Source organism: Taudactylus pleione, unplaced genomic scaffold, assembly GCF_031769625.1.
Source record: "Taudactylus pleione unplaced genomic scaffold, aTauple2 ptg000483l, whole genome shotgun sequence".
In the NCBI taxonomy this organism is placed as follows: domain Eukaryota; kingdom Metazoa; phylum Chordata; class Amphibia; order Anura; family Myobatrachidae; genus Taudactylus; species Taudactylus pleione.
In genome coordinates this window covers 2,469,928-2,483,091 of record NW_028284885.1, presented here as the reverse complement: position 1 = coordinate 2,483,091, position 13,164 = coordinate 2,469,928, and the positions used below count along the sequence as shown (strand labels likewise).

The 13,164-nt window shown below is 45.4% G+C and overlaps 1 protein-coding gene across 6 annotated transcripts in view; it reads right to left on the bottom strand.

Annotated features, from left to right (window-relative positions):
* Window positions 1-692: 692 nt before the first annotated feature.
* Window positions 693-13,164, bottom strand: part of ENAH (ENAH actin regulator) — an 88,813-nt gene continuing 76,341 nt past the window's right edge. For all 6 annotated transcript variants that reach the window (XM_088449371.1, XM_088449372.1, XM_088449374.1 and 3 more), the window contains 8 exons: window positions 12,646-12,941; window positions 11,611-11,759; window positions 11,100-11,157; window positions 9,231-9,279; window positions 8,977-9,043; window positions 8,685-8,763; window positions 6,498-6,555; window positions 693-2,459 (listed from right to left, as the gene is read on the bottom strand). In XM_088449371.1, the coding sequence (XP_088305497.1) occupies window positions 2,422-2,459; window positions 6,498-6,555; window positions 8,685-8,763; window positions 8,977-9,043; window positions 9,231-9,279; window positions 11,100-11,157; window positions 11,611-11,759; window positions 12,646-12,941 (794 nt within the window). In that variant the 3' untranslated portion in view covers window positions 693-2,421. The remainder of the gene's footprint in view (window positions 2,460-6,497; window positions 6,556-8,684; window positions 8,764-8,976; window positions 9,044-9,230; window positions 9,280-11,099; window positions 11,158-11,610; window positions 11,760-12,645; window positions 12,942-13,164) is intronic.

Here is a 13,164-nt window from a genome sequence, read left to right as displayed (position 1 = left end):
GACAAGTGTCTCACCAGGACACGTGTGAGTAGAGATTTCAGCACCAGCACGTGATTTGTACATTCAGTTCCCTCGTGATTCTTTTTTTTATATTAATATTTCAGCCCCTCTGTTATTTTAAATCACAGCTTAGGTCACAGTGTTGCGAAAAAAATTAAATAAAAATTAAAAGCCATCATGGGAGTGGAGAGGTCGTCTCAAACTGTCCTAGGTTTAAGACCATCTGAATACAAACTAGACCCCCGACCCCCAAACCCCCCCCCCCCACCTAGAAATGTTTTGTTCTTTTACAGCACTTCCCAGTTTGGACATTAAACATTAACAGCCGCCCCCATATTGAATCACTGAAATCTCTAATGGCCAATAACCAAATCAATCAATGTGGGGGAGGGAAGGGGCGTGGGGAGATTGTAAAAAACAAAATTAAACTGATATGCGAGACAAGATGTGAATACAAGATGTAGACATTTGATTACTCTAGAACTGAAATCATGTTCATTTTAGACCAAGGCACAAAAACGCATAGTGCATAAACTGGTTTCATTCAATACGCGCGGGGGGAAGGGGGAGGAGAAGGGGCAGCACAACCCATGGACTGTCTGACTTTGGACTGCTCGTAGTTGTGTGCCATATTACGAGTTGGCTTAGTCTTGATTATTACGTAGCAACAGAAATGACACGAGAGCATCACATACATGGCTGAATTCTAATAGTCGAAAAGTCTGCAGTAACAGAAGTAAAAGGTTATTAAAGATGACTATGACCCGGCGCGTTTCGGGCGAGACAGTCCTGGATAAGCCTGTTGCATTAGTCAACAATGCCTTTAACTTCGTACCATGCACAAGAGTTTTTTAGGAAAATAAAAGGCTGCTTCGCACATTGTGATATTGGTATATTTGTTTTCCAGTTTGTATATATTAAGAGTCCTGGCCTTGACAAATACAAGAGGAGGAATTAAAGGTGATGAATTGTCCATGGTCAAAGCTTCTTGTAGACGCGTTTCACTTTGGCGGCTGGAACTTACTGAGGGGTAGGTTTCACATTTTCCTTTCTTTTGAGCTGCAGTGAAATTTGTTCTCAGAGAATAATTTCCATATGGCACGGTTCCAATCAACAAGGCTTGCATTGCACTCATCTTCAACCACGTCCTCCTGAACTTTACATTGCAACGTAACTCACCAGCGCCATTCTTAACTGGAAGCCTTTGAACTTTTCCAGCGAAAGTTAGATGTCGAAGATCAAGCTGGAATTATTTATTTTTTTATAGTCTAGTGATCGTGCAAACACACACGCTTTTATTTAAATACTAATCCTTCCTCTAACATGCCAATCAGCAGCATAACCCACTCCGTTATCAAATGCCATAATAAAATGTTTACAAAACACCAAAATCCTGCAAAACAGCAAATCGTTTGCTTGGGATGTGGATCACAAAAGGGAGAGAAAAGTCACAAGATGGTCAACTGTTATGTTTGCAAGGGCATCTAAGCCCAACGGGAAGCTCGAACCCTTGGCTGCAAGATTTGAGAGAAGCGTTTATTGGAAACGGAGGACAGTCATAGATTCCGTAACGAAGCGGCCCGGTCCTTCCAATGTGTTACGCGACTGACAGAATTTTTCCCTTATTCACGATAAAGGAAAGCTTTAAAAACATACCGCTGACTTAATGCAGATCTCTCGTAAAAAAAAAAAAAAAAGTTTTCGTTTTGGTAAAGCATTATAACAAGTTATGAAGGCATTTATGTTTTGTGGTTTTGTTTTCTCGTCTTAAATGAAACCACAAAAAAATAAAAATAAAATGCTAAGAGTCATTCTTGTTAGAGTATCAAAAAATAATATGTATAAAATTAAAACCCTTGACGTGGGACACTTCTAAACTTCTCCCAAATATTGCGCTGTGATTACACGTCTCCTAGAACCTCAATGACCAAGTGCCCAGGACGTAACCCTACATCATACATTCTACAATTTGTGTGTGTTTTAGCTTATTAAATTCGAAATATGAAATATTATAGGAAGACAAACCTGAGTTACACTTGCAGCACACAACTTTACAACCTGCCGGACCGCTTGCTGATTACATTTTGAAGTATGTGCAATGATTGCTGCTTGTTTTATCCGAGTGATTGGTACCTGGTGTATGCGCGGCAAGCTCATAGGACAGGAAAATAAAGTAACTTCGGCAAAAGTGTTTAGAAACTTTTAAGACCATTTTCCCCTTCGCTCTCGAAGCGCAAAAAGTAAAAAAAAAAAAAAAAAAATTATGCAGAAAACCAGGAGATAGTTTTGTATACATCCAAAGTGAAGTCTTTGAAAGGTCTCTATATGCTGTTCCCCGGGTGTAGTTTCTGCCTTTAAAACAGCTTAGAAAAAGGAGTTCTTTCTAATTAGGGCATGTGAGCAGATTCTCGCCGCGCTCCTCTATGCACTGTTGGATTTTCCCAGCTCTTGTCTGATGGCTGAAAGAAAGTTAGAGAAACCGTTAATCACGACAGGCGTACAATTTACGGCAGCAGCGTTAGTAAGGGTCCTTTTAAATAGGTATTAGAAGCTCCCTTTTATACAAAACACTCTGCACTACTAAGCACCCGTGTGTTATTTACTGATCAGATTAGTGTTGCTCTCAACGCCAAACACTGCCACACACACACACGGAGGACAGCAGTATTTATAACTGAACCATGGAGATTCATCCTTTATACACACTATAGTCCTGACCCACAAAGTGTAATGGCCCGTACACAGGGGATGCACAGACAGCGGTCAGAGGATATTGTCTGATCGTCTGCATGTTCGATATTGAACATCCAGCAACATGCACCAACCGCCAAACGGCGTAACAACCCGCGGTCGCTATCGACAATCCGTGCCCAAGCATCGTTTGAGGGGTTAAAGAACGATCAAACGATATAATTTATATCAATTTTTTTTTTTATCTGACCATGTGTATGCACCATTAGCAAGACATCCACTTATCTCCTAATCGCACCTTCAGCAGTTCCCCGTGTACACCCCCCCTCTCTCTTTCTATTCCTAGAAGACTAATGCTGGGTACTCATTTGGCAGACCAATCTGACTGGTAAGTGCATATGCACTTACCAATCATCCACCCAATGTGTTGGGCCCGACGTCACAAATGGGAGGGCATTTTAATTTGCCCGGCCAGTTGAGCGGTCACTGAATGCCAGGGCCCTGCAGCACGTGTACGGACGATCAGCAGGTCACCCGTACACACCACAGCCGATGCCAACGATGCAGTTCACAGACATCTCAGGGCTACGCACCCTGTAACGCGCTCACGATATGCCACCCAGTGTAAACCCATCTTTACACCATACGTCTCTCCTCTCCACCTTCGCCTTGGAGCCATATTGCCGCCCCGGCTAGAACACTTCCTTTCCTCCAAATAGAGAAAAAATAACAGCGCTGTGGAACACACAATACACAACAAACTTCTGTAAACTTATAATCATTCGTTTATGTAAAAAATATTCAATTATGCCATCATTTTATTTTTCATTTATTTATACAATGATTCAATCCATACCCATGTGTAAAAGAACATCAGTAATAAATCACACATACAGTACATATAAAAATAAACTGGTCAAGAAATAATCAAAAAACGAAAAAAATAAAATAAAATGTACAATTGTTGTATGGTGCGTCTGTAATCATATACCGCAGCACGGAGGTGTTAACCCCTTCAGTGCCGCAGCCGCCATTAAGCACATATGGTATCTATAATCCTTATACCGCAGCAGATAATCAGACGGCAACAAATGGCAAATATGTCTCACCTGATGTTACAACAACAAATACAGATTTGCCATTTGTTGGCGTCTGATTATCTGCTGCGGTACATATGATTAAAGTTACCACATGTGGCCGGAGGCCGGCCCTGCGTGCTTAACGGTGGCCGCGGCACTGAAGGGGTTAACACCCCTCCCCTGCTGCAGCGCCATTTTTAAATGAACAAAGGGTGCTGGGCACCATACTTGTAATGTATTAGCGGCGCTAGGCACAGAGTGTTGGAAAAGAGGTTTTGAATGTTGCCGCAGCCCGGTCCCTCTCTGGTGGCTGCGGCAGGGTGAGGGCTCCATGCCGGGGGCCGGGAGCCTAGCTCCCGGCTCCACAGGGTCGCCGCTGTTCCCTCTGTGCTGGCTGCTTACTGCAGGGCTGAGGGGCCGCACACTGGGAGACCAGGGAAGCCGACTCAGTGCGTCGCGGAGTGGCCACACACGTGGGGTCGGGAGCGCTGGCTCCTGATACCCCGTGCAGAGACAGAGGGGCAGACGCCGCTGCAGCCGGGACAAGTGACCCGGACTGAAGGGCTGAGAGCTACACGAGGGGACAGGACTAGCCCGCTCCCTGTGCGCCGTCCTAGCTAGGGAGATTAGCTCCCAACGCCCCAACACTTTCAGGCAGATTGGCTGCACGTTGGGGGCAGGGAAAGTCATCTCCCTGTACCCCCAGCACTGGAAGGGGGACAGCAGCTGAGCGCTGCTGGGAGAAAAGTACAGCTGCAGCAGCCAGGACATGGGCCCAGACTGCAGAGCTAAAAGCCCTATGCTGGGGAATGGGAGCTCGGCTAGTAAAGCTCAGCGTTGGGCACAGTGTATAAAAAACACACACACACACACATAAATGTGAAATAAAAATGTATTCAAAATGTATGTGCGGCACTGAGCCAGGAAAGCAGGTCCTGGGCTTCAGTGCTGCTGTGGGTCAAGCCTGATGCTGTGCACAGGCGCAGAGGCTATATGGATAAATATATATACATATGGTAAAATGGCGTAAATGTATTTTAAATGTTTGCCTTGAAGGTAAAATGCACTTGCCATGGAGCTGTGGAGGTCCAGGAGGATCTGGAGCTCTCTGTGGGCTGCTGGGTCCCCCAGCCTCTCTCCTAGAGGAATTTTAAATGATCTCCTCTAAGGCCTCATGCATGGAAGTGGCATGAGAAGGTAGAGGGAAAGCTGGCTAAGGCAGCCAGCTGTTTCAGGGAGCACCAAAAGAGCTTCCCTTCCGTGGCCAGGAAACCCTGCCTGGGGTCTCTGCTCGCCCACCTCTGGAGCGCAGATTCAGGTAGAGGTGGCAGGCTTGGTCCCTTAGCAGTTTCCTGGAAGTCTGTTTTGGAGGGAAAGCTCTCCCGGCCATAGAAGAGCCGGCTCCTGGGTGGCGACTAAAACACCAGGTAGGCTCAGGCATAGGGGAGTGACCACTCCCCCCTGTCCATAGGGGACAATGTTAAACGTGCATGTGGCCAGCACATGCACTTAAAATTATTGGTTGGAAACCACAGGGTGGACTTACCCCCTATGGTAATGTGTATTGGAGAGGCATAAAAGAAGGCTGCGTGCCTGGTAAAATTGTACATCTTTGATCTTTGTATATCCTTTGTGGAGAAGAACTGCAGTTAAGATTTCTGTATGCCGATATTCCCCTTCAATCTGAAGGACGAGTTTTTAAGACTTTGAGCAATAAACACCTTGCCTGACTACTATTGCATTTGAATCCTGCGACCAACAGAATTGCGTCAAACGCTATGCAGTTCTCCTACTGTTCTGGGTTGAGCCAAGCGTCTCCAAAGCTCAAGCCCTCTGCCAGCTACCGTGCAGAGCCTGGTTCATTGCGAGGGATCAGGCGAGAACAGCCGACACCAAAACAGGAAGTGTTACCGCAGCTGGTTGACGCATACGCAGCAGACTCGGTTCCAGGTGCCAGAGGTAGAAGCCTGAGTGTACCCAAGAAGCTGTTCCAAACGCTGATGGTAGAGTTTGGTGGTGGCAGCATCGTTACACGCCCAAGGCGCAGTGGGCGGAGTCAGTGACAGGTGGTCACTGACTAAGCGGGAATCTCTGATACCCCAAGTTCCAGTGGGGATCGAAATCCCAACCTGTGATCGGGAGTCGGGCTGAGGCCATCCGATCCGATCACACCGTACAACAATTTTACATACTTTTCATTTTTTTTTATTTTTTGATGATTTCTTTGCCAGTTTATTTTTTGTATGTGAGATTTATTACTGATGTTCTTTTACACATGGATATGGATTGATTCAATGTGTAAATAAATGAAACTTTTTATGGCATAATTGATTTTCTTTTTAACTCATTTATACATAGAATCATTCATTTAAATGAAGTTTATTGTGTAATGTGTCCCACAGCGCTGCTAGTTTTCTCTTTATTTGGAACTCTTTCTGGTTAGCCAATTTACACACGGCAGCGTGGAACACATATCGGATCTACAGTTGGTTAATATTGGTTATCCTTTTGTAGCGCCTGTGGCTATATTTCCTCCAGACCTGCGTCTCCTGATAACGCTGCTGGCCAAGCCCTGGCTTCATTACACACATTATAGTAAAAGGCTATAGGGTCTGGCCGTCACTGCACAGGTAAAGAGATCAGTCATTTAATCTTCTTATTCAGGCACAGAGATCTTTCCCCATCTACAACCTGATCCCCCCCCAGTATGGCATTTACAGCACTCACCATCAATAAGTTCTTCTTTTAGTTTTGTTAATTCTTTCCTCATTTCTTCTAAAATGTCCTAATAATTAAAGAGAAATAGAATTGTGAATACAAAATAAACCCTCTTTGTCCAATGTATTTAACAAGGTCATTTCAAAGTGTATCCCGCAAACTAGCACCTATAAACCAATGTTGAGGAAAGACAGCTACAACACTGCGTCCCTCCCTCTCTGGGCCGCAAACGCCTTATGCATCATTTTAACTGGCTGGAGGTGTGTGCAGAAGTCACACTGAGATCATGTGATCACTCAGAGCCAATGTGCTGAAAGCTGACAGCTACATGACAAAAGCAGCGCTGAGCATACTCTTGCCAGTACAAGGGCTGCCTGTCCCCCCTCATTAACGCACATGAATATTCAAAGCTGCTCAGAGAAACAGAACTAGAGCATGTGTATGTTTGCTTTATGCCGACATATTGAACAAGTAGACATTCTGAATGTTAACATTCAGAATGTCTACCTGTTCAATAGGTCGGCATAATGTCGACAGTGAGGATGTTGACGCTCACTTTAGCCTTACCCTAAATGCCGACTACATCCTGTAGAAACAATACAGCTGTATAACAATACATGTGACCAATGTTTAGAAATAGAACGTACAGTTGTGTGAAGGTGACAGATATAAACGTAAAATGGACTATGGGGGAAACGTAATTAGGGGCTATTATCTTGGCAGCCGCACGCGACGGGGCGTGTTGTCATTGCGCTGTGAGTAAACGTCGGCAGCGGCATTAAATATCACTTCCTACCTAGCTTGAACTCTGTGGGTCTGCAAACAAAAGTCTGAGTCTGGAGGTACCGTATGATGGGCATAGAGCAGCACTTCACACGGGTGCAAGATCAATCTCCCCGATATGTTACACCAAGTAAGGGACTTCTAAATCAATTCCCCAACAGGTTCAAATATCCTTGGCAAGTGCTAGCATATTGCTTCTGGATAAGATGGGAGCAGTCATATTCTAAAAATTGGAAAGCCGATGTTACTTTGCAATATTGTTATAATCGCAAACATTATATGGACATTAAGGGGGGGAATTAATTACCCACCCGCCAATGCAATTGGCGACTTTTCCTCACAGCTTCAGGAGCTGCGAGGAAAATCAGAGAAGCACCATCGGGGAGGATTAACACACCGGGAAACCCATTTATTCCACAGCTTACGCAGAATCAGTGGGTCTCTCTCTCCCCCCTCCCCAAGTGGGAGAATGTCCCAGGATGAAATCGCATTTCAGTAGTTTCCCCCTTGCGGGAAGCATTAGATGAAGATAACAGTTATAACTTCATGTATTAATTACTGACCCAATTCCTTCCCCATATACAGAACCATACTCCATAAGACGTGTGACAATAGTGCCAACAGATTCACATGTACAGACATGAACGCAGGGATATAAACCGTACAGACATTACAGCAAATACAAAGTCACTATGAATAGACCTAATACATGATTGGAGAGGAGTGATGTCACCGCTGTGTAAAGTATCATGCTTGTGGAACAGTGACATCACTAGGTCACTGCACTTTCTCACAGGACTCTCAATGGAATATACAGTGACTACAGACAGTATAACACATTTTGTCGATCGGTAACCCACTTAAAAGCTACTACAGAAAGTGTGAGAAAAGGAATCCTTGGGTCCTGTAATACTTTCAGCTCAGGATAAGGAGACCGTCCCCTGCCTGCCTCCCTTATCTATAGTACAGACTTCCACGCTGCTCGCAGAAAGAAACATGTGAACTGTCAGCTGCAGATAACTAGCGTTTACACTGTTGTTGCTGCCTAAATGATACCAGAGGGGCTAAGAGATATCAGACACCTGCAGAATAATATCATTGCCACTTTAAGTTTCGTGGTCCAACACGCAGAGTAGAGGCGGTTTAATAAATCTTGCCCTAGGTCTAAACCCCACTTAGTGGTCTTCCTTGAGCCTGATACTCTTAGATGTAGTTATTTAGCAACGTACACCCAACACAAAAACCACGGCGTAGAGAAGAGGCCTCGTCCATTAGCAGCTGCTGTGCGACTTGATGGAAGTGCCGCCATATTCTGATCTGACGTTATAGAGATTGCAGGGACTGTCTACTATTACCGCAAATACGTGGGATGGAGAAAACTGTTTGCAAACAGAGAACGACACTATCCGGTACCTGTTTCAATCGGTCGTAGTCCAAGGCTTCTGACTGAACCCCATTGGCACTCGGCTGCCCCGTTGGTGTAGACTTTGGTCTACAAAAAAATAAAAAATTGTTTTCAGAATTAAGAAATAGCCACGTATGAGACTGGTAGGTGTTAGTATAAAGTGTTAATGTAGAGCACAGTGGTGGAATATGTAGGGGGGGGTCAAAATATGCACCAGCTGGGACTGACAGACTAAATACACAGATACAAAAGCCGAGCGTGCAAATCACTCAAGTAGTAATAAAATGAAGTGACGTGTACCTGGAGATAACAGGCGATTTGCTACCATTTATTGTGTTTGTTCTTTCCCAAGGTTTCCTTGTCGGTTCTGGAGGCGATAAAGAGGGAGGACGACGTTACAGACAGCAAACGTTTAATAAAAACATAGGGTTAGATCAATGATCTTTGCTAAGACACCAGAGGGTCTCCCCGAATGTGGCAGCTGGTTGATATAATAGGAGACCTGGGGTCAGTAGGTGACACGGATGAATTTAAGGTGGCTTATTAGTGCTTACCAGGTGTGCCAGCAGAAGGCGCTTTTATGGGTGCAGGCTCCGACTCCTCCTGTGTTACCAGGCAGAGAATAAAACATGAATGAGAAGCAGATATGTAACAATACACTGTACATAGGATTAAGAAAAATGCCCACCCCTTGATCTAGTTATATCAGGGTGTGTGTGGTGTGGACTGGGTTCCATTGTATATATGAGAGACATGAGGTCATCGTCATTAATAGCTTCAAATGATTTTACCCAGACACCAGAACCCCCAGGAGGTAGAACCAGTGCAACCACAGAGGTATACCCCAACATGTAAGCAGAGAGTATAGAGATACAAAGTCCTTTACTAAGAACGGACCATCGTGGGGTTTAGGCACAAAGGTCTACAGATGTGTCCACATACATCTTACTTCCTTGTGCGTTAAACAGCCCTTGTACTTGCGGGATGCCGTGTCGCACACAGAACATAGGCATGTCACATGCAGATACACCCGCAGTCGCACACAGAACATAGGCATGTCACATGCCGATACACCCGCAGTCGCACACAGAACATAGGCATGTCACATGCAGATACACCCGCAGTCGCACACAGAACATAGACATGTCACATGCCGATACACCCGCAGTCGCACACAGAACATAGGCATGTCACATGCAGATACACCCGCAGTCGAACACAGAACATAAGCATGTCACATGCTGATACACCCGCAGTCGAACACAGAACATAAGCATGTCACATGCCGATACACCCGCAGTCGCACACAGAACATAGGCATGTCACATGCAGATACACCCGCAGTCGCACACAGAACATAGGCATGTCACATGCCGATACACCCGCAGTCGCACACAGAACATAGGCATGTCACATGCCGATATACCCGCAGTCGCACACAGAACATAGGCATGTCACATGCAGATACACCCGCAGTCGCACACAGAACATAGGCATGTCACATGCCGATACACCCGCAGTCAAACACAGAACATAAGCATGTCACATGCCGATACACCCGCAGTCGCACACAGAACATAGGCATGTCACATGCCGATACACCCGCAGTCGCACACAGAACATAGGCATGTCACATGCCGATACACCCGCAGTCGCACACAGAACATAGGCATGTCACATGCCGATACACCCGCAGTCGCACACAGAACATAGGCATGTCACATGCCGATACACCCGCAGTCGCACACAGAACATAGGCATGTCACATGCCGATACACCCGCAGTCGCACACAGAACATAGGCATGTCACATGCAGATACACCCGCAGTCGCACACAGAACATAGGCATGTCACATGCCGATACACCCGCAGTCGCACACAGAACATAGCCATGTCACATGCCGATACACCCGCAGTCGCACACAGAACATAGCCATGTCACATATCATTTTAATCAGAAGCTGCTTGTGCGTTCTATTCGCATCACTGTGTTAAGATGCATTCGAAGGTAAAAAGTCACACGAAAAAAAGACGCTTGGCGCTACATATCTGTATATGAGAGGTTCAATTATTTGCTCTCTTTGAACAAACACGTCTAAAATGATTAGGAAAACAGGGAAGGTCGGCATTCCCAATTCATTCTATATTACATTTTCCCCTTACATCAGGGGTCTTCAACCATGGCCCTCCAGCTGCTGTGGAACTACACATCACAGCATGCACTGCCACCTTTTTGATATAACAGCAAGCTAAAACTATGGCAGTGTATGCTGGGATGTGTAGTTCCACAGCAGCTGGAGGGCCAAGGTTGAAGACCCCCTGCCTTACGTACACAGACAGGAGTTGCATGTATTTCATTACCCAGCTCATACAGGACAGGACGCAGTCGGTTACAGCGGAGACCGGCGCGTATCCTCACTTACCGTTTTCTCTTCTTTTACGTCCGGCTCTGTTGTTGGTGTTTTCTCTACAATTCTTCTCCTGGCACGAGCAAAAATAACGCATTAAATCCACCTTAGAGCTTTTCCAAAAGCCCACTAAATGGTTTCTCTTATCAAATCTAATAGATTGTAAGCCTGTAAGCCTACGAGCAGGGCCCTCTTACCTCTGTCTGTTATTACCCAGTCTTCTTCTTTTACGGTTATATTCCCAATTGTAAAGCGCGATGGAATATGCTGGCGCTATAAGTAACTTATTCAATAAATCTGTTCATTGTGGATCGGATGCTAGGGCTTTTATCTGCTTTGTGTGGCTTGTCTCAGTATTTACCATTTGATTATGGAATCAACATCCCCCTTTTTTTTCTTTACTGACCCTTTATGGACCCTTCCCCTTTTTAGCCCCCTAATAGTTGTTGGCGCTAAAACCATTACTTTGGTTTAACGGGAAAACTTCTTTTCTACCCTATGAAATAAACGATTCGCCCAAACTCACCTCCTTGCTAGTAACGCACTCATCTCTTCCATCAATCCCCCGCTACTCCCCATCGGGAGGGGACCGTTGCCGCGACTAGATTCCGTCTTTGCTGGACACGGAGCGGCACCGACAGAACCTACGCTGCTCTGACTGGCGGCTTCTTCAGTCTGCAAACATTAAAAGAAGAGTTAAAAGAAAATGAAACTTTTACAAATATTTAGATGGTGCGAGTGTCTAGAATCCCGCTAAATCCTCTCGGGCGCATTTTACATATAGATTTGGATTTTTCCTGTTGTTTCTTAAATACTAATACACAGACATCTCTCTCTATATAACTAATAGCGTACATACAGTAGAGATGTGCGCACACACCCGGATTTTGGATCTGGATTCTTCTCTGCGTTAAGTGTTTGGTTCTCTCTTTTTTGGGGGGATTTCTGGAGAACCAAACTGTACATCTGTACCATACATACACACGCTGTTTATATTCCATGTTATCCATGGACAGGCCTGGCCAAACCTGTGGCTCTCCAGCTATTGTGAAACTACAAGTCCCAGCATGCCCTGTCCCAGTTTTGTTATTGGGGAATGCTAAAACTGTGTCAGGGTATGCTGGGATGTGTAGTTTTAAAACAGCGGGAGAGCCACAGGTTGGCCAGGCCTGATCGAAGATAAAATGACCAGTTTAGAATTCACTGGTCGCACTACCACTCAGTCCCACCACCCTGGGACCTTAGATTATAGCACGTAACCTATTACAAGGTCTGTCAATGTGTAATACACGCACCAGGAATGCCCCGGACAGAGACAAGCAGTGCTGCAATCAACACAATAGTAGAATTAAAAATATTCAAAAACACATAAGGGAGCTCTTGGTATATTCTCACACAATAAGGCTATTTGGCGAATATCATCAGAGCAGTGGGGAGGATGATAGAAATTTGATGAGAAACCCTGATCTAGAACATCCTCCCACTGCGGCACGTTCTGCTGAAGTTTTCTAGCTGCGGACTATAGCGTAATACTGCGAAGCAAACAAGACAACGTAATCACCCGAGAGACTTTTCTAAGTTTGGCTCCAGCCAGCGCAGCGGCCAGGCCTGATAACGGACGGTTCTCTTCGGAGCCCAGGGAAGCCGCGGAGAATGGAAGGGGCGGTGCTGGTGGCGGAGCCGGCGGAGGAGGTGCGGCCATATGCGCTGGAGGTGGAGGCCCAGGTGGCGGTGGAGGGGGTGCAGGACCTGAAGGGGGTAGAGGGGGGGCTGGAGGAGGGGCAGTTACTTGAGACAAGCTTGCACCTGAAGGCAGAGGGGGCGGAGGTGGGGGGGATGGAGGTCCTGGAAGAGCACCTAAAAAGGAAATAAATTAAAGTCAAAAAAGATAAGACACAAATCATCATAAATCATTGCCCGCTCTGTAAAAGGGGTTTTTTTTTTTTGAGCTCAGTAAGGTTTCATTGGTTTTAAAAATACCATTAAGATAATAATAATATTGTCTGCACTTAAACTAGAAACAAAGAAGTGATCAGAAATGTAGCAGAAAGACACCAGTAGTAAATTGAAATATGCAATC